Raw genomic sequence first — 22,921 nt, forward strand, 5'->3', positions numbered from 1 at the left:
CAGCCCACAGGGGCGAGCCCAGTTCTCTGCTACTGAGGCTGCAATGTGCGGTCGGAAGCCGACCGCAGTCTCCTATGTCCAGGGACGGCCATATTTGCAGACTGTATGAGTCCTCCACAGATCTGCAAATCAAGATGTCAGCGCCCAGTGGCTACATGAAAACATTATTACAAACAAACCATAAATCCTGGTTAGTACAACATTTGCTGAAACAACATGTTTTGTAACTTACTATTTTTTTGCAAATTATATAAAATTGCGGCACCTTCCCTTTAAGCCAGTACATAGCCAGGCCCGTCTGAAGTTTGCTAGAGAGCACTTGGATTATCCAGAAGAGTATTGGGAGACTGTCAAATGGTCTGATGAAACCAAAGTAGTACTGTTTGGTAGAAACAAAAAAAATCGTCATGTTTGGAGGAGACAGAATGCTGAGTTGCTTCCAAAGAACACCATACCTACTGTGAAGCATGGGGTGGCAACATCATGCTTTGGGGCTGTTTCTTTGCAAAGGGACCAGGACGACTGATCAGTGTACATGAAAGAATGAATTGGGCCAAGTATTGTGAAATTTTGAGTGCAAACCTTCCATGAGCAAGGGCATTGAAGAAGAAATGTGCATGGGTCTTTCAGCATGATAATGAACCCAAGCACACCGCCAGGGCAACGAAGGAGTGGCTTCCTAAGAAGCATATGAAGGTGCTGGAGTGGCCTAGCCAGTCTCCAGATCTCCACCCCATAGAAAACCCTTGGAGGGATTTGAAAGTCCATGTTGCCCAAAGAAAGGCCCAAAACATCACTGCTCTAGAGGAGATCTGCATGGAGGAATGGGCCAACATACCAACAACAGTGTGTGGCAACCTTGTGAAGACTTACAGAAAACGTTTGATCTCTGTCATTGCCAACAAAGGCTATATAACAAAATATTGAGCTGAACTTTTGTTAATGACCAAATACTTATTTTCCACCATAATGTAATGTATGTACACAGTGACTGCACCAGCAGAATAGTGAGTGCAGCTCTGGAGTATAATACAGGATGTAACTCAGGATCAGTAATGTAATATGTGTACACAGTGACTGCACCAGCAGAATAGTGAGTGCAGCTCTGGGGTATAATACAGGATGTAACTCAGGATCAGTAATGTAATGTATGTACACAGTGAATGCACCAGCAGAATAGTGAGTGCAGCTCAGGGGTATAATATAGGATATAACTCAGGATCAGTAATGTAATCTATGTACAGAATGACTGCACCAGCAGAATAGTGAGTGCAGCTCTGGGGTATAACACAGGATGTAACTCAGGATCACTAATGTAATGTATGTACACAGTGCACCAGCAGAATAGTGAGTGCAGCTCTGGGGTATAATACAGGATGTAACTCAGGATCAGTAATGTAATGTATGTACACAGGGACTGCACCAGCAGAATAGTGAGTGCAGCTCTGGGGTATAATACAGGATGTAACTCAGGATCAGTAATGTAATGTATGTACACAGTGAATGCACCAGCAGAATAGTGAGTGCAGCTCTGGGGTATAATACAGGATGTAACTCAGGTTCAGTAATGTAATGTATATACACAGTGACTGCACCAGCAGAATAGTGAGTGCAGCTCTGGGGTATAATACAGGATGTAACTCAGGATCAGTAATGTAATATACACTCACTGGCCACTTTATTAGGTACACCATGCTAGTAACGGGTTGGACCCCCTTTTGCCTTCAGAACTGCCTCAATTCTTCGTGGCAGAGATTCAACAAGGTGCTGGAAGCATTCCTCAGAGATTTTGGACCATATTGACATGATGGCATCACACAGTTGGCGCAGATTTGTCGGCTGCACATCCCTGATGCGAATCTCCCGTTCCACCACATCCCAAAGATGCTCTATTGGATTGAGATCTGGTGACTGAGGAGGCCATTTGAGTACAGTGAACTCATTGTCATGTTCAAGAAACCAATCTGAGATGATTCGAGCTTTATGACATGGCGCATTATCCTGCTGAAAGTAGCCATCAGATGCCTGTTCTTAGCTGAGAGGAGTGGTACCCAGTGTGGTCTTCTGCTGCTGTAGCCCATCTGCCTCAAAGTTCGACGCACTGTGCGTTCAGAGATGCTCTTCTGCCTACCTTGGTTGTAACGGGTGGCAATTTGAGTCACTGTTGCCTTTCTATCAGCTCGAACCAGTCTGCCCATTCTCCTCTGACCTCTGGCATCAACAAGGCATTTCCGGCCACAGAACTGCCGCTCACTGGATTTTTTTTCTTTTTCGGACCATTCTCTGTAAACCCTAGAGATGGTTGTGCGTGAAAATCCCAGTAGATCAGCAGTTTCTGAAATACTCAGACCAGCCCTTCTGGCACCAACAATCATGCCACGTTCAAAGGCACTCAAATCACCTTTCTTCCCCATACTGATGCTCGGTTTGAACTGCAGGAGATTGTCTTGACCATGTCTACATGCCTAAATGCACTGAGTTGCCGCCATGTGATTGGCTGATTAGAAATTAAGTCTTAACACACAGTTGGACAGGTGTACCTAATAAAGTGGCCAGTGAGTGTATGTACACAGTGACTGCACCAGCAGAATAGTGAGTGCAGCTCTGGGGTATAATACAGGATGTAACTCAGGATCAGTAATGTAATGTATGTACACAGTGAATGCACCAGCAGAATAGTGAGTGCAGCTCTGGGGTATAATATAGGATATAACTCAGGATCAGTAATGTAATCTATGTACAGAATGACTGCACCAGCAGAATAGTGAGTGCAGCTCTGGGGTATAACACAGGATGTAACTCAGGATCAGTAATGTAATGTATGTACACAGTGCACCAGCAGAATGGTGAGTGCAGCTCTGGGGTATAATACAGGATGTAACTCAGGATCAGTAATGTAATGTATGTACACAGTGACTGCACCAGCAGAATAGTGAGTGCAGCTCTGGGGTATAATACAGGATGTAACTCAGGTTCAGTAATGTAATGTATATACACAGTGACTGCACCAGCAGAATAGTGAGTGCAGCTCTGGGGTATAATATAGGATATAACTCAGGATCAGTAATGTAATCTATGTACAGAATGACTGCACCAGCAGAATAGTGAGTGCAGCTCTGGGGTATAACACAGGATGTAACTCAGGATCAGTAATGTAATGTATGTACACAGTGCACCAGCAGAATGGTGAGTGCAGCTCTGGGGTATAATACAGGATGTAACTCAGGATCAGTAATGTAATGTATGTACACAGTGAATGCACCAGCAGAATAGTGAGTGCAGCTCTGGGGTATAATACAGGATGTAACTCAGGTTCAGTAATGTAATGTATATACACAGTGACTGCACCACCAGAATAGTGAGTGCAGCTCTGGGGTATAATACAGGATGTAACTCAGGATCAGTACAGGGTGGGCCATTTATATGGATACACCTGGGTGGGCCGACTTCAAAATGGCCACCATGATCACCACCCATCTTGAAAAGTTTTTCCCCTCCCACATAATAATGTGCCACAAACAGGAAGTTGATATCAACAACCATTCCCATTTTATTTAGGTGTATCCATATAAATGGCCCACCCTGTATAGAGAGATACACCTAGTGGTGGCTGCAGACAGGATCTTATCATGTATTTCTGTATACAGGGAGCTCCCCCTAGTGGTGGCTGCAGACAGGATCTTATCATGTATCTCTGTATACAGGGAGCTCCCCCTAGTGGTGACTGCAAACAGGATCTTATCATGTATCTCTGTATACAGGGAGCTCCCCCTAGTGGTGACTTCAGACAGGATCTTATCATGTATCTCTATATACAGGGAGCTCCCCCTAGTGGTGACTGCAGACAGGATCTTATCATGTATCTCTGTATACAGGGAGCTCCCCCTAGTGGTGACTGCAGAAAGAATCGTATCATGTATCTGTATACAGGGAGCTCCCCCTAGTGGTGGCTGCAGTCAGAATCTTATCATGTATCTCTGTATACAGCGAGCTCCCCCTAGTGGAGGCTGCAGACTGGATCTTATCATGTATCTCTGTATACAGGGAGCTCCCCCTAGTGGTGGTTGCAGACAGGATCTCATCATGTATCTCTGTATACAGGGAGCTCCCCCTAGTGGTGGCTGCAGACAGGATCTTATCATGTATCTCTGTATACAGGAAGCTCCCCCTAGTGGTGGCTGCAGACAGGATCTTATCATGTATGTCTGTAAACAGGGAGCTTCCCCTAGTGGTGGTTGTAGACAGGATCTTATCATGTATCTCTGTATACAGGGAGCTCCCCCTAGTGGTGGCTGCAGACAGGAATAAAAAAATAATTAAAGCTGCCAAAAAGGAAACAGAGAAGCACATTGCTAAGGAGAGTAAAACTAATCCCAAGCTGTTCTTCAGCTATATCAATAGTAAAAGAATCAAAAGTGAAAGTGTAGGCCCATTAAACAATTGTGAGGAAAGTATGGTTGTAGATGATGAGGAAAAAGCTAATATATTAAACACCTTCTTCTCCACGGTGTTCACGGTGGAAAATGAAATGCTAGATGAAATGCCGAGAGACAAAGAAAACCCTATATTAAGGGTCACCAATCTAACCCAAGAAGAGGTGCAAAACCGGCTAAATAAGATTAAAATAGATAAATCTCCGGGTCCGGATGGCATACACCCACGAGTTCTAAGAGAACTAAGTAATGGAATAGACAAACCATTATTTCTTATATTTAGAGACTCTATAGCGACGGGCTCTGTTCCACAGGACTGGCGCATAGCAAATGTGGTACCAATATTCAAAAAGGCCTCTAAAAGTGACCTGGAAATTATAGGCCAGTAAGTCTAACCTCTATTGTTGGTGAGATATGTGAACGGTTTCTGAGGGATGTTATTCTGGATGATCTCCATGAGAATAACTGTGTAACTCCATATCAGTGTGGGGTTATGAGGAATCGCTCCTGTCAAACCAATCTAATCAGCTTTTTTGAAGAGGTAAGCTATAGACTGGACCAAGGTGAGTCATTGGATGTGGTATATCTTGATTTTTCCAAAGCGTTTGATCCCGTGCCACACAACAGGTTGGTACACAAAATGAGAATGCCGGGTCTGGGGAAAATGTGTGTAAATGGGTAAGTAACTGGCTTAGTGATAGAAAGCAGAGGGCGGTTTATAAATGGTATATTCTCTAACTGGGTCGCTGTGACCAGTCGGGACCGCAGGGGTCGGTGTTGGGACCTCTTCTCTTCAGCATATTTATTAACGATCTGGTAGAAGGTTTGCACAGTAAAATATCGATATTTGCAGATGATACAAAACTATGTAAAGCAGTCAATACAAGAGAAGATAGTATTCTGCTGCAGATGGATCTGGATAAGTTGGGAACTTGGGCCGAAAGGTGGCAGATGCAGTTTAACAATGATAAATGTAAGGTTATACACATGGGAAGAAGGAATCAATATCACCATTACACACTGAGCGGGAAACCACTGGGTAAATCTGACATGGAGAAGGACTTGGGGATCCTAGGTAATGATAAACTTACCTGGAGCAGCCAGTGCCAGGCAGCGGCTGCCAAGGCAAACAGGATCATGGGCTGCATTAATAGAGGTCTGGATACACATGATGAGAGCATTATACTGCCTCTGTACAAATCTCTGGTTAGACCGCACATGGAGGACTGTGTACAGTTTTGGGCACCGGTGCTCAGGAAGGATATAATGGAACTAGAGCGGGTACAAAGGAGGGCAACAAAATTAATAAAGGGGATGGGGGAACTACAATACCCAGAGAGATTAGCAAAATTAGGATTATTTAGTCTAGAAAAAAGACGACTGAGGGGCGAACTAATAACCATGTATAAGTATATAAGGGGATAATACAAATATCTCTCCGATGATCTGTTTATACCAAGGAAGGTGAGGGTGACAAGGAGTCATTCTCTGCGTCTGAAGGAGAGAAGGTTTTTCCACCAACATAGAAGAGGATTCTTTACAGTTAGGGCAGTGAGAATCTGGAATTCCCTGCCTGAGGAGGTGGTGATGGCGAACTCAGTCAAAGGGTTCAAGAGAGGCCTGGATGTCTTCCTGGAGCGTAACAATATTGTATCTTACAGTTATTGTTAGGTTACTTAGAAGGACGTAGATCTGGGAATTTATTCTGACGGAATATTATAGGCTGAACTGGATGGACTAATGTCTTTTTTCGGCCTTACTAACTATGTTACTATGTAAGGATCTTATCATGTACCTCTGTATACAGGGAGTTCCCCCTAGTGGTGGCTGCAGACAGGATCTTATCATGTATCTCTGCATACATCAGACAGGATCTTATCATGTATCTCTGTATACAGGGAGCTCCTCCTAGTGGTGTCTGCAGACAGGATCTTATCATGTATCTCTGTATACAGGGAGCTCCTCCTAGTGGTGTCTGCAGACAGGATCTTATCATGTATCTCTGTATACAGGGAGCTCCCCTAGTGGTGGCTGCAGACAGGATCTTATCATATATTTCTGTATGCAGGGAGCTCCCCCTAGTGATGACTGCAGACAGGATCTTATCATGTATCTCTGTATACAGGGAGCTCCCCCTAGTGGTGACTGCAGACAGGATCTTATCATGTATCTCTGTATACAGGGAGCTCCCCCTATTGGTGGCTGCAGACAGAATCTTATCATGTATCTCTGTATACAGGGCGCTCCCCCTTGTGGTGGCTGCAGACCGGATCTTATCATGTATATCTGTATACAGGGTGCTCCCCCTAGTGGTGACTGCAGACAGGATCTTATCATGTATCTCTGTATACAGGAAGCTCCCCCTAGTGGTGACTGCAGACAGGATCTTATCATGTATCTCTGTATACAGGGAGCTCCCCCTTGTGGTGGCTGCAGACCGGATCTTATCATGTATATCTGTATACAGGGTGCTCCCCCTAGTGGTGACAGCAGGCAGAATGTTATGTAGATATGACACTGATAATTTGCATGATATTGCATCAGTCCCATTGGCGGGTGGGTAATATGAGTCCTCTTCTTGCTCTGATCCTCTTTTTCTTGCACCTGGATTCTTCTCTTTCCTTTATACTTCATGTTGATTTTGCAGCTTAAATACATTTTTCTTCTTGGTCAGGCAGGGTTCAGAGTATCAGACGTGATTCCCTCCCACATCTGACAGCTCTCACAGCCGTTCCTATATATCCGGGTGAGCGGAGGCTTCCCGTCACTGACAGCATGGCCCTGACACAGGACACCCGCGTCCCCCTGAATGATGGGAACACCATGCCCATCCTAGGACTGGGCACCTACGCCTCTCCTGATGTAAGTCATAGTGTATCCAGTCGGAGGGGGCGGTTTTATGTGTGCAGCGATTTGGCAGCATAGTTCATGCAAAAATTAAAAAAAATTAAAGGGGAAGTAAAATAAAAGCAATCTGATATGAAATGAATCTGAAGGAGACAGGTCTGGGATCTCATACGTTTGATTATTTGTTTTGTTTGCTTTCTGAGTTGTTGTTTTATCTTTTTAGTTATTTTTAATTTATTTTATTTTTTATTTTTTACCTCTTTTTTAATTTTTTTATTTCATTTTATTTTTCTTTAGGTGCCAAAAAGTCTCGGGGAAGAGGCCACAAAAACGGCCATCGATCTCGGCTACCGGCACATTGATGGCGCTTACATCTACGGAAATGAAGTTCAGATCGGGAACGCCATCCGCGCCAAAATATCTGATGGCGTCGTCAGGAGGGAGGACGTGTTCTATACGGGGAAGGTGAAGGGACGAGCTGACGCAGCTCTACACGAATGGTTTTTTTTTTTAATACTTTCTGCATTGATTTTTATATTGAATTATTTGTCCATTTAATAACTCCTGTGTCATTCAGACATTATTTAATTAATTAATTTATATATAAATTAATTCAGGTTTTTTTTTTAGTAGATTATTTTCACTTTTTTTTTACAGTAAATTATCTCTACTTTTTGTTTTATTCTTTTATTCATGAAATCGATCATTTATCTTTTATCTTATATTAGCTTATCATTTATATTGTAATTAATTCCCTCATTCATTCATTAATTCTTTCATTTATTCACTCCTTTGTTCATAATCTTTTCCTTTACTTTTTTCACTTTATTTTATATTTATACTTAATTTTTAATTTTTTTTAATTTTTATTTTATTTGTATTTTTTTACTTTATTTTTTATTTTTATTTTAGTTTCTTTTTTTACTTTTACTTTATTTTTTTATTTTTATTGTCTTTTTTTACTTTTACTTTATTTTTTATTTTTATTTCTTAATTTCCATTTTTTTTAATATTTATTTACTTTATGTATTTATGTTGTATTTTTCGTCTGTAATACATTCGTGTTTTTTTTATCCGTGTATAAATATAATAAATTATTAAGAATTTTTTTTTTTTTTAGCTCTGGTGTACTTTTTTTTCTCCTGAACTCGTCCGCAAGGGTCTGGAAAAATCTCTCCAAGATCTCCAGCTGGATTACCTGGACCTGTTCATCATGCACTGGCCTTTCTCCCTGAAGGTAGGGAACAAATCCCCATTTATTGACAGAATTGATAATAGTGACACCTACAGGCTGTACGAGGAAAAACAGGTAAGATCAAGGAAATGATTGGATGTTTCTGCTCTTTAGCCCACAGGAGCCGAGGAACCCAGCAACCCGGATAAACCTTTCGTCTATGATGACGTGGACTTCTGGGCTACTTGGGAGGTTTGTTATTGTTTGAAGCCTTTATATCATATTATTTACAACAGCGCCACCCCTGGCCATGTGGTTGAGATGGGTATTGCAGCACAATATGATTGAACTCTCTTCTGTGTGTGTGTGTATGAGCGACATCATAGCAGTTAGTCTCCACCCACCAGCTCAGAGACAACTGAAAATCAGAGCTAGAGGCTACAGAGAGGCAAAATGGCGAAAAATGGTGAAAAATAGTGATGCTCCTGATGTATACACACAAGACAGCTTATTCTGAAAAGTCGCTGTACAGATGGATTATTGTTACTTAGATGTGGCCACATATTAATATAGTAAAGATCTGAGCCTCCACATGATGGAGCACACTCACCCCAATGATCGCTAATCTGACGGCAGGTCCTGGAGTTGTGCAAGGAGGCCGGTCTGGTGAAGTCCATCGGGGTCTCCAACTTCAACAGGAGGCAACTGGAACGTCTCCTGAGCAAACCGGGACTGAAGTACAAACCGGTCTGTAACCAGGTAAGACGCAGAGAAGGACACTGACACTGGGGGTGCAGGATAATGACACTGGGGGTACAGGATAATGACACTGACACTGGGGGTGCAGGATAATGACACTGGGGGTACAGGATAATGACACTGGGGGTACAGGATAATGACACTGGGGGTACAGGATAATGACACTGACACTGGGGGTGCAGGATAATGACACTGGGGGTACAGGATAATGACACTGGGGGTACAGGATAATGACACTGACACTCGGGGTACAGGATAATGACACTGACACTCGGGGTACAGGATAATGACGCTGACACTCGGGGTACAGGATAATGACACTGACACTAGGGGTACAGTATAATGACGCTGACACTCGGGGTACAGGATAATGACACTGACACTCGGGGTACAGGATAATGACACTGACACTGGGGGTACAGGATAATGACACTGACACTCTGGGTACAGGATAATGACGCTGACACTCGGGGTACAGGATAATGACACTGACACTCGGGGTACAGGATAATGACACTGACACTCGGGGTACAGGATAATGACACTGACACTCGGGGTACAGGATAATGACGCTGACACTCGGGGTACAGGATAATGACACTGACACTCGGGGTACAGGATAATGACACTGACACTCGGGGTACAAGATAATGACACTGACACTCGGGGTACAGGATAATGACACTGACACTGGGGGTACAGGATAATGACGCTGACACTAGGGGTACAGGATAATGACACTGACACTGGGGGTACAGGATAATGACACTGACACTCAAGGTACAGGATAATGACACTCGGGGTACAGGATAATGACACTGGGGGTACAGGATAATGACACTGGGGTACAGGATAATGACACTGACACTCGGGGTACAGGATAATGACACTGACACTCGGGGTACAGGATAATGACACTGACACTGGGGGTACAGGATAATGACGCTGACACTAGGGGTACAGGATAATGACACTGACACTCGGGGTACAGGATAATGACGCTGACACTCGGGGTACAGGATAATGACACTGACACTCGGGGTACAGGATAATGACACTGACACTCGGGGTACAAGATAATGACACTGACACTCGCGGTACAGGATAATGACACTGACACTGGGGGTACAGGATAATGACACTGACACTCGGGGTACAAGATAATGACGCTGACACTCGGGGTACAGGATAATGACACACTCAGGGTACAAGATAATGACACTGACACTCAGGGTACAGGATAATGACACTGACACTGGGGGTACAGGATAATGACACTGACACTCAAGGTACAGGATAATGACACTCGGGGTACAGGATAATGACACTGACACTCGGGGTACAGGATAATGACACTCGGGGTACAGGATAATGACACTGACACTTGGGGTACAGGATAATGACACTGACACTGGGGGTACAGGATAATGACACTGACACTGGGGGTACAGGATAATGACACTGACACTCGGGGTACAGGATAATGTCACTGACACTCGGGGTGCAGGATAATGACGCTGACACTCGGGGTACAGGATAATGACGCTGACACTCGGGGTACAGGATAATGACACTGACACTCGGGGTACAGGATAACGGCACTGACACTCGGGGTACAGGATAATGACACTTACACTCGGGGTACAGGATAATGACGCTGACACTCGGGGTACAGGATAACGGCACTGACACTCGAGGTACAGAATAATGACACTTACACTCGGGGTACAGGATAATGACACTGACACTCGGGGTACAGGATAATGACACTTACACTCGGGGTACAGGATAATGACACTGACACTCGGGGTACAGGATAATGACACTGACACTCGGGGTACAGGATAATGACACTGACACTCGGGGTACAGGATAGTGACGCTGACACTCGGGGTACAGGATAGTGACGCTGACACTCGGGGTACAGGATAATGACACTGACACTCGGGGTACAGGATAATGACACTGACACTCGGGGTACAGGATAATGACGCTGACACTCGGGGTACAGGATAATGACACTGACACTGGGGTACAGGATAATGACACTGACACTGGGGTACAGGATAATGACACTGACACTGGGGGTACAGACCAGTGACAGGTATATATACACATATATCTGGTATACATATGTGCTCTGTACACACTCGTCGCCTTTTTTGTATTTTTGCACTTAGAACGCTTCCAGTTAATGATTACCTCTAATAATAACTTACAAGTGACCACACTGTTTGTTCTGTACAATATCTTTTCATCTTAAAGGGACAGCACTGAGAGCCTCCATGTACTCACAGCCATAGCTGTGACCGATATCCGCAGCTTCACACATTTTAAAGTGACAGTTAATTTTATTCTTTATCAAGCATTATGGTATATAATTACTATCTGTTATCAAACTTCTCAGCATACTGCATCTTTCAGATTTACTGTATACACAGAAGAGTGAAAAAGAGAGAGGCACAAACAAAAAAAGAGCAAATGATGCTGCTTTCTAGTAGGTGTTTTATTTCACCCGCGTGCTGGATTCACAGCTACACTGCTCAGTACTGCTGCATAACGACCTCCATGCAGCTGCTGCTTCTGAACATGTGCTATATATACAGTATAGAGGGGAGCAGGAATCTCTCATGTCTGTGTTTGCTGTATATGGGACACATATGACTGATGATTGGGACCAGTACTTATAATATTGTCCTGTGGATGACAGGTGGAGTGTCATGTATATTTGAATCAGAGTAAGCTGTTGGCATACTGTAAATCCAAGGATATCGTCCTGGTGGCGTACAGCGTGCTGGGGTCCCACCGAGACAAGAACTGGTAAGTGTCACGACATACATTTCATTATTTCCCTGTGTATCATTACTGACATTGATGCCATCTATAGGGTAGACCTGAGCTCTCCTGTGCTGCTTGAAGACCCAGTCCTGGCCAAGATGGCAGCAAAGTACAACCGTTCTCCAGCAGAGGTCGCTATGCGCTTCATCCTCCAGAAGGGCATTGTGGTATTGGCCAAAAGTTTCACTGCAGCCCGCCTGAAGCAAAACCTTGGGGTACGTACCACATCCTATGTACTCATTATCCTGCAATATTGCCAGGAAACCTTTAAAAATATCTTTTGAAAAAAAATATTTTGGTGTTTATTTTATTTTCATACTTTTTATGTAACTAAATCTAAAGAAAAATATTGAAATATTCCACTTTTTACATAACCTAAGGGGCACACACAGTAAGCTGACCTGTACTATGACTACAGGTCAGATGGTTCAATTTTCAGCTTTGCTGGATAGATTGGAACAAGGTCAGCAGAGTCATCTCATTATCTTTAACGGCCAAAGCAATTAGAGTAATTTCATTATCCCTAGAGGATGGAAAAATCAAATTCATCTCTATCAGAGGACAGGTGTTATGCCGGTGTAGCAAGTCACTTGGTAAAAAAGGTAATATACTAAAAATCTGCAACTGGCCCTTCCAGTTCCTGTACAGATCCTAACTCCACAGTCCCTAGTGATTCCTTCAAGAGCAGAGATAACCCTAACCACAGACTAGACGATGGTAACTCGGACCTAAACTGCCTAAAAGGCCATCAAGTTGTTTCACGTTCCTTATAAAGAATCAGAGAGCAGAGCAGAGTGTGAATTACCTACAAGAGGGAAAGTGTGCTGAACAAAGGAAAGATCCCAGAGTGAATAAAGTAAATATTGAAATACCAAATAAATAATAAAGCAAGTATTGTTAAAAAATGTACCAGATGATAATTGCAAAGTATAGCAAAGAAAAAGCAAAAACTCTCTGCTGAAATCACAGACGGGCTCTAAACATCAATAGGATGTCAGAACATACAAATGAAACTATCACCAGCAGGGGGACAGAATATAAAGCTGCACCCAAAAGGTGATAGGCAGGCAAATGAAAACACCTGTGTTAAGCTAGACAGGCTGCAGCCAGAAGAGCAGAACCAATACACCAAGAGAAAAGGTCTATCTCCTGTGGCTCGAAGGAGAGAGAAGCCGAACACAAGCTCAAGGGATCAAATCCAGCAGAATGACAATAGTAGATCAAGACTTCTGTTAATTGTTAGATGTGGCTGTCAGCACAGTTGTCTTATTATTATTAGAGAGTGGTGTCAGTAGAGTAATCTCATTATTATTAGAGGGTGGGGTCAGCAGAGTCATCTTATTATTATTAAAGGGTGGGGTCAGCAGAGTCATCTCATTATTATTAAAGGCTTGGGGTCAGCAGTCATCTTATTATTATTAGAGGGTGGAGTCATCTCATTATTATTAGAGGGTGGGGTCAGCAGAGTCATCTCATTATTATTAGAGGGCAGGGACAGCATAGTCATGTCATTATTAATAGAGGGAGGGGTCAGCAGAGTGGTCTTGTGATCATTAGAGGATAGTTCAGCAGAGGCATCTTGTTATCATTAGAGGACAGGGTCAGCAGAGTAATATTATTATTAGAGGGTGGGGTCAGCAGAGTCATCTTGTTATCATTAGAGGGCAGTGTCAGCAGAGTTATCTCATTATTATTAGAGGGCAGGGACAGCAGAGTCATCTCATTATTAGTGTGGTTTCAGCAGAGTGATCTTGTTATCATTAGAAGACAGGGTCGGCAGAGTCATATTATTAGAGGGTGGGGTCAGGAGAGTCATCTCATTATTATTAGAGGGTGAGGTCAGCAGAGTCATCTTATTGTTATTAGAGGGTGGGGTCAGAGGAGTCATCTTGTTATCATTAGAGGACAGGGTCAGTAGAGTCTTTTCATTATTATTAGAGGGCAGGGTCAGCATAGTCATGTCATTATTATTAGAGGGCAGGGTCAGCATAGTCATGTCATTATTATTAGAGGGCAGGGTCAGCATAGTCATGTCATTATTATTAGAGGGAGGGGTCAGCAGAGTCATGTCATTATTATTAGAGGGAGGGGTCAGCAGAGTGATCTCATGACCATTAGAGGACAGGTCAACAGAGGCATCTTGTTATCATTAGAGGACAGGTTCGGCAGAGTGATCTTGTTATTATTAGAGGGTGGTTTCAGCAGAGTAATCTGGTTATCATTAGAGGACAGGGTCAGCAGAGTCATCTAATCATCTTTAAAGTGCAGAGTCAGCAAAGTCCTTATTATGAGAGGGTAGGGTCACTAGAGTCATCTTACCTTTCCCAGCAGAACAACGGGCCCTATTTTTCCTGGAGACTCTATAGATGTACGGACACTTTTCCGTCCATTATCTTTCATTCATTGCAGCTGCCGTAAAGCACCTTCCCCCTCCGTCCTGCCTGTCCACTAACCGGACGTCTTCTCTTTATCAGGTTTTTTATTTTGAACTGGCGTCTGAAGACATGAAAACTCTAGAAGAGCTGGATAGAAACCTACGTTATGGATATTTTAAGGAGTAAGTTGTCCCTTAGAGAGTCCTGGAGAACAGGACAGATCTTCCATGGTAGACCTACAGCATGATGATTTTTATAATGATGATTTATTGTTTTTATTATTGTTATTATTATTATTATTATTATTATTTATTTATTTTATGTTCTTTGCTTTTTCTCCAGAATGAAGGATCACCCTGAATATCCCTTCCATGATGAGTACTGAGGAGCGAGTGTCTGGTTATAACAGCAGTTTTCAATAAAACCAATTCTATATATTAAAAGCAAAGTCATAACATCTTATCATGTGACCAACAAATTAAATAAAAAGAATTAATTAAAAAGTTCTCTTTGTCCTAGCTTTGTTTGTGGCATCACACCGAAAGAATATGGAACATAGAACCGAAGATTTCAATTATTGTTAATAATAATAATCATTTTTTATTAATTTTATACAAATTTTACTCTGGTCTTTAAAGAGTTTGTGACATCAAAAGTGCACATTACACTGCACGGTCATAAAAGGGACGAATCCTCCACTAGTGAGTGCAGCTCTGGAGTATAATACAGGATGAAACTCAGGATCAGTAATGTAATGTATGTACACAGTGACTGCACCAGCAGAATAGTGAGTGCAGCTCTGGAGTATAATACAGGATGTAACTCAGGATCAGTAATGTAATGTATGTACACAGTGACTGCAGCAGCAGAATAGTGAGTGCAGCTCTGGAGTATAATACAGGATGAAACTCAGGATCAGTAATGTAATGTATGTACATAGTGACTGCACCAGCAGAATAGTGAGTGCAGCTCTGGAGTATAATACAGGATGTAACTCAGGATCAGTAATGTAATGTATGTACACAGTGACTACACCAGCAGAATAGTGAGCACAGCTCTGGGGTATAATACAGGATCAGTAATGTAATGTATGTACATAGTGACTGCACCAGCAGAATAGTGAGTGCAGCTCTGGAGTATAATACAGGATGTAACTCAGGATCAGTAATATAATGTATGTACACAGTGACTGCACCAGCAGAATAGTGAGTGCAGCTCTGGAGTATAATACAGGATGAAACTCAGGATCAGTAATGTAATGTATATACACAGTGACTGCACCAGCAGAATAGTGAGTGCAGCTCTGGAGTATAATACAGGATGTAACTCAGGATCAGTAATGTAATGTATGTACACAGTGACTGCACCAGCAGAATAGTGAGTGCAGCTCTGGAGTATAATACAGGATGTAACTCAGGATCAGTAATGTGATGTATGTACACAGTGACTGCACCAGCAGAATAGTGAGTGCAGCTCTGGGGTATAATACAGAATGTAACTCAGGATCAGTAATGTAATGTATGTACACAGTGACTGCACCGGCAGAATAGTGAGTGCAGCTCTGGGGTATAATACAGGATGTAACTCGGGATCAGTAATGTAATGTATGTACACGGTGACTGCACCAGCAGAATAGTGAGTGCAGCTCTGGAGTATAATATAGGATGTAACTCAGGATCAGTAATGTATGTACACAGTGACTGCACCAGCAGAATAGTGAGTGCAGCTCTGGGGTATAATACAGGATGTAACTCAGGATCAGTAATGTATGTACACAGTGACTGCACCAGCAGAACAGTGAGTGCAGCTCTGGGGTATAATACAGGATGTAACTCAGGATCAGTAATGTATGTACACAGTGACTGCACCAGCAGAATAGTGAGTGCAGCTCTGGGGTATAATACAGGATGTAACTCAGGATCAGTAATGTATGTACACAGTGACTGCACCAGCAGAATAGTGAGTGCAGCTCTGGGGTATAATACAGGATGTAACTCAGGATCAGTAATGTATGTACACAGTGACTGCACCAGCAGAACAGTGAGTGCAGCTCTGGAGTATAATACAGGAGGTAACTCAGGATCAGTAATGTAATGTGTGTACACAGTGACTGCACCAGCAGAGTAGTGAGTGCTGCTCTGGGGTATAATACAGGAGGTAACTCAGGATCAGTAATGTAATGTATTTACACAGTGACTGCACCAGCAGAATAGTGAGTGCAGCTCTGCAGTATAATACAGGATGGAACTCAGGATCAGTAATGTAATGTATGTACACAGTGACTGCACCAGCAGAATAGTGAGTGCAGCTCTGGGGTATAATACAGGATGTAACTCAGGATCAGTAATGTATGCACACAGTGACTGCACCAGCAGAATAGTGAGTGCTGCTCTGGGGTATAATACAGGAGGTAACTCAGGATCAGTAATGTAATGTATGTACACAGTGACTGCACCAGCAGAATAGTGAGTGCAGCTCTGGGGTATAATACAGGAGGTAACTCAGGATCAGTAATGTAATGTATGTACACAGTGACTGCACCAGCAGAATAGTGAGTGCAGCTCTGGGGTATAATACAGGAGGTAACTCAGGATCAGTAATGTAATGTATGTACACAGTGACTGCACCAGCAGAATAGTGAGTGCAGCTCTGGGGTATAATACAGGATGTAACTCAGGATCAGTAATGTAATGTATGTACACAGTGACTGCACCAGCAGAATAGTGAGTGCAGCTCTGGAGTATAATACAGGATGTAAATCAGGATCAGTAATGTAATGTATGTACACAGCCATGTAATGGGATGGCGGTATAATGAGTGTGACCTGGGGCTGTTATCAGCGCTCTGCACATATTCTTGCTCCCACACATCCAGCATTATAGCCAGGGTCAATGGTGTCTGCGGTGTGCAGAGTCCAACGCTGTATGGTTTTATTACTGAATAAGTTGCATTGTCTGCAGATTTCTCATGTGCGGAATCACAAATAGAATGACACTGAAACTGGAGTGCAAATAGGGGGGATGGAGGTCATCGCAGGATGTGACTATAACATTACGGTCTGACGAAAATATTGAAATTTTTATGAGTTTCCAAAATTATAAAAACATAGCTGCATTCAATAAAAAAGCAGGGAGCTCCCCCTATTGGTACTGCAGACAGAATCTTATCATGTATCTCTGTATACAGGGAGCTCCCCCTAGTGGTGGCTGCAGACAGGATCATATCATGTATCTCTGTATACAGGGAGCTCCCCCTAGTGGTGACTGCAGATAGGATCTTATCATGTATCTCTGTATACAGGGAGCTCCCCCTAGTGGTGGCTGCAGACAGGTTCTTATCATGTATCTCTGTATACAGGGAGCTCCCCCTAGTGCTGACTGCAGACAGGATCTTATCATGTATCTCTGTATACAGGGAGCTCCCCCTAGTGCTGACTGCAGACAGGATCTTATCATGTATCTCTGTATACAGGGAGCTCCCCCTAGTGCTGACTGCAGACAGGATCATATCATGTATCTCTGTATACAGGGAGCTCCCCCTAGTGGTGGCTGCAGACAGGATCTTACCATGTATCTCTGTATACAGGGAGCACCCCCTAGTGGAGGCTGCAGACGGGATCTTACCATATATCTCTGTATACAGGGAGCTCCCCCTAGTGGAGGCTGCAGACAGGATCTTATCATGTATCTCTGTATACAGGGAGCTCCCCTTAGTGGTGGCTGCAGACAGGATCTTATCATGTATCTCTGTATACAGGGAGCTCCTCCTAGTAGTGACTGCAGACCGGATCTTATATATCTCTGTATACAGGGAGCTCCCCCTAGTGGTAGCTGCAGATAGGATCTTATGTATCTCTGTATACAGGGAGCTCCCCCTAGTGGTGACTGCAGACAGAATCTTATCATGTATCTCCTTATACAGGGAGCTCCAGCTAGTGGTGACTGCAGATAGGATCTTATCATGTATCTCTGTATACAGGGAGCTCCCCCTAGAGGTGACTGCAGACAGGATCTTAACATGTATCTCTGTATACAGGGAGCTCCCCCTAGTGGTGACTGCAGATAGGATCTTATCATGTATCTCTGTATACATGGAGCTCCCCCTAGTAGTGGCTGCAGACAGAATCTTATCATGTATCTCTGTATACAGGGAGCTCCCCCTAGTGGTGGCTGCAGACAGGATCATATCATGTATCTCTGTATACAGGGAGCTCCCCCTAGTGGTGACTGCAGATAGGATCTTATCATGTATCTCTGTATACAGGGAGCTCCCCCTAGTGGTGGCTGCAGACAGGTTCTTATCATGTATCTCTGTATACAGGGAGCTCCCCCTAGTGCTGACTGCAGACAGGATCTTATCATGTATCTCTATACAGGGAGCTCCCCCTAGTGCTGACTGCAGACAGGATCTTATCATGTATCTCTGTGTACAGGGAGCTCCCCCTAGTGCTGACTGCAGACAGGATCATATCATGTATCTCTGTATACAGGGAGCTCCCCCTAGTGGTGGCTGCAGACAGGATCTTACCATGTATCTCTGTATACAGGGAGCACCCCCTAGTGGAGGCTGCAGACGGGATCTTACCATATATCTCTGTATACAGGGAGCTCCCCCTAGTGGAGGCTGCAGACAGGATCTTATCATGTATCTCTGTATACAGGGAGCTCCCCTTAGTGGTGGCTGCAGACAGGATCTTATTATGTATCTCTGTATACAGGGAGCTCCTCCTAGTAGTGACTGCAGACCGGATCTTATATATCTCTGTATACAGGGAGCTCCCCCTAGTGGTAGCTGCAGATAGGATCTTATGTATCTCTGTATACAGGGAGCTCCCCCTAGTGGTGACTGCAGACAGAATCTTATCATGTATCTCCTTATACAGGGAGCTCCAGCTAGTGGTGACTGCAGATAGGATCTTATCATGTATCTCTGTATACAGGGAGCTCCCCCTAGAGGTGACTGCAGACAGGATCTTATCATGTATCTCTGTATACAGGGAGCTCCCCCTAGTGGTGGCTGCAGACAGGATCTTATCATGTATCTCTTTATACAGGGAGCTCCCCCTAGTGGTGACTGCAGACAGAATCTTATCATGTATCTCTTTATACAGGGAGCTCCCCCTAGTGGTGACTGCAGACAGGATCTTATCATGTATCTCTGTATACAGGGAGCTCCCTCTCGTGGTGGCTGCAGACAGGGTCTTATCATGTATCTCTGTATGCAGGGAGCTCCCCCTAGTGGTGACTGCAGACGGGATCTTATCATGTACCTCTGTATACAGGGAGCTCCCCCTAGTGGTGACTGCAGATAGGATCTTATCATATATCTCTGTATACAGGGAGCTCCCCCTAGTGGTGACTGCAGACAGGATCTTATCATGTATCTCTGTATACAGGGAGCTCCCCCTAGTGGTGACTGCAGATAGGATCTTATCATGTATCTCTGTATACAGGGAGCTCCCCCTAGTGGTGGCTGCAGACAGGGTCTTATCATGTATCTCTGTATACAGGGAGCTCCCCCTAGAGTGGCTGCAGACAGGATCTTATCATGTATCTCTGTATACAGGGAGCTCCCCCTACTGGTAACTGCAGACAGGATCTTATCATATATCTCTGTATCCAGGGAGCTCCCCCTAGTGGTGTCTAGGGGGTAATCAGAATTTTAATACTATATAAATGCAATTTTGTGCCTTTATCTCTGCTTCTATGTTGGGTATGTCACTGATACAAGTCACACCAGAGCTCTGTTAATCATTCCATATCATCAGGGCCCCTGGATTCTCCTTTTTTCCCATGTACCTAGTGTTGCTCTTGAAGCGTCAGTACAATCTTTTCCCGGTCTTACAGGGTTCAGAGTATCTTATATAATCTCCTCCCACAGCCTATAGGAGGTGATGCTTCCCGTCACTGACAGCATGGCCCTGACACAGGACACCTGCGTCCCCCTGAACGATGGGAACACCATGCCAATCATAGGACTGGGCAACAAGGCCTTTCCTGAACCTAAAAAAAGAACCTAGACATGTTTGGTGTCTGTGAACTCGTAATAACCTGGAGAATCATAATGGCAGGGCAGTTTTAGCATTTTGTTAACCTAGCAAAAAAGCCAAACGAAAAACTAGTGTGGGATATTGCACTTTTTTTTGCAATGTCACCGCACTTGGAATTTTTTCCTGCTTTCGAGTACACGACATGGTAAAACCAATGATGTCATACAAAAGTACAACTCGTCCCGCAAAAAATAAACCTTCACATGGCCATATTGATGGAAAAATAAAAAAGTTATGGCTCTGGGAAGAAGGGGATCGAAAAATGAAAACGCAAAAACGAAAATACCTTTGGGGCTTAAGGGGTAAAATAGAGATAGAAGAGCAGGAATCCATCATGTCTGTGCGTATAGTGTATGGGAGATGGATTCACAGCTACACTGCTCAGTACTGCTGTAAAATGATTTCCATGCTGCTGCTATGTGGATTCCTAGTTACGCTGCTCAGTACTGCTGTATAATGTACTCCATGTTGCCGCTGCTTTTGCTAAATGGAGATAGGAGAACAGGAATCCATTATGATTGTATGTGTACAGTGTATGGGAGCTGGACTAACAGCTGCACTGCTCAGTACTGCTGTATAATGTACTCTATGTTTCCGCTGCTTTTGCTAAATAGAGATAGGAGAGCAGGAATCCATTATGTCTGTATGTGTATAGTGTATGGGTTCTGGATTAACAGCTGTACTGCTCAGTACAGCTGTAAAATTATTTCAATGCTCCTATATGGATTCCCAGTTACACTGCTCAGTACTGCTGTATAATGTACTCCATGTTGCCACTGCTTTTGCTAAATAGAGATAGGAGAGCAGGAATCCATTATGACTGTATGTGTACAGTGTATGGGAGCTGGATTCACAGCTGCACTGCTCAGCACTGCTGTATAATGTCCTCCACGCTGCTGCTGCTGCTCTTTAATATTTGCTACATAGAGATGGGAGAGCAGGGATCCCTTACTGTATGTGTGTGTAATAGAGAGAGGAGAGCAGGAAACCCACATATCTGTCTGATTGTGTATGCTGCTGTGTGAGCTCAAAGATAACTGAAAAATTAGAGATAGAGGTTGCAGAGGGGAAAACTGGATAAAAATGCCTCCACGCACCCATACTAATTTAAAGTAACAGTTCACTATTTTCCACAGCATGAAATAAGTAATAACCGATCAATGTAAAGAGCCAATACTTATCCTACTGTCCTGGTGGAGTGCCACGTATATATGAGTCAGAGCAAGCTACAGGCATACTGTAAATCCGAGGATATCGCCCTGGTGGCGTACAGAGTGCTGGGGTCCCAGAGAGACAAGAACTGGTAGGTGTCATGGCACACACATCATCCCTGTACCTTGTATCATGGCTGATATTGGTGTCCTCTATAGGGAAGACCCGAGCGCTCCTATGCTGCTGGAAGACCCAGTCCTGGCCAATGTGGCTGCAAAGTACCACCATTCTCCAGCAGAGGTCGCTATGCACTTCATCCTCCAAAAAGGGATTGTGGTATTGGTCAAAAGTTTCACCGCAGAACGCCTGAAACAGAACCTTGGGGTAACTATGACCTCTGATATATTCACGATCTGCAACATTGTGAGTTAAAATTAGGAGATGTAAAGAAAATACAAAATATAGATATCTACAGAAAAATCTTGACTTATTTCAGCTTTTATTTGGCCAGTGAGTCACACACAATAAGCTGACTTGTACTGTTTACTGCAGTTAACTTTTAAACTTTACTGTCTAGACTGAGACAGAATCAGCAGAGTCATCTCATCATAATCAGAGAGTTGAGCTGAGCTGTCATCTTGCCTGTAGTAACATCTCAAGACCACTGGAGGGCGGAGATAGCATACGGCCTGCCAAAGGGTTTCTTCCGGCCGGCAGAGAACTGGTAGATTGTGCCACCCTTCTTCCTGTACTCAATTGTATTCGCGCCTTTCAGATGTGAAAACACTTGAAAGCGTCAGTGCCGAAACAGGGGCAGAGCAGCGCTCACAATCTCCCCGCTCCAATGTGCAGCGGTCCGATGAAGTCACCTCAGATTTAAAAGTGCAGGGTCAGCAGAGTGATTTACATTAGAGCGTGAGGTCAGCAGAGTCATCCCATTATCAGTGAAGGGTGAGGTCAGCAGAGTCATCCCGTTATCAGTGAAGGGTGAGGTGAGCATAGTCATCCCGTTATCAGTGAAGGGTGAGGTGAGCAGAGTCATCCCGTTATCAGTGAAGGGTGAGGTGAGCAGAGTCATCCCGTTATCAGTGAAGGGTGAGGTGAGCAGAGTCATCCCGTTATCAGTGAAGGGTGAGGTCAGCAGAGTCATCCCATTATCAGTGAAGGGTGAGGTCAGCAGAGTCATCCCGTTATCAGTGAAGGGTGAGGTGAGCAGAGTCATCCCGTTATCAGTGAAGGGTGAGGTGAGCAGAGTCATCCCGTTATCAGTGAAGGGTGAGGTGAGCAGAGTCAT

At 43.8% G+C, this 22,921-nt stretch overlaps 1 protein-coding gene across 3 annotated transcripts in view; it reads left to right on the forward strand.

Annotated features, from left to right (window-relative positions):
- LOC141083281 (rho crystallin-like) overlaps positions 1-14,932 on the forward strand; it is a 19,449-nt gene extending 4,517 nt beyond the window's left edge. For 2 of the 3 annotated variants that reach the window (XM_073567457.1, XM_073567459.1), the window contains exons 2-10: positions 7,108-7,295; positions 7,578-7,745; positions 8,401-8,517; positions 8,629-8,706; positions 9,091-9,213; positions 11,924-12,033; positions 12,101-12,266; positions 14,526-14,608; positions 14,769-14,932. In XM_073567457.1, coding sequence (XP_073423558.1) covers positions 7,209-7,295; positions 7,578-7,745; positions 8,401-8,517; positions 8,629-8,706; positions 9,091-9,213; positions 11,924-12,033; positions 12,101-12,266; positions 14,526-14,608; positions 14,769-14,811 — 975 coding nt within the window. In that variant the 5' untranslated portion in view covers positions 7,108-7,208 and the 3' untranslated portion in view covers positions 14,812-14,932. The remainder of the gene's footprint in view (positions 1-7,107; positions 7,296-7,577; positions 7,746-8,400; positions 8,518-8,628; positions 8,707-9,090; positions 9,214-11,923; positions 12,034-12,100; positions 12,267-14,525; positions 14,609-14,768) is intronic. The other variant, XM_073567458.1, reaches the window with a different exon arrangement.
- The last annotated feature ends 7,989 nt before the right edge of the window (positions 14,933-22,921 follow it).

This window comes from Dendrobates tinctorius, unplaced genomic scaffold (genome assembly GCF_039654945.1).
Source record: "Dendrobates tinctorius isolate UK_male_01 unplaced genomic scaffold, ASM3965494v1 ptg000020l, whole genome shotgun sequence".
NCBI classification, from domain to species: domain Eukaryota; kingdom Metazoa; phylum Chordata; class Amphibia; order Anura; family Dendrobatidae; genus Dendrobates; species Dendrobates tinctorius.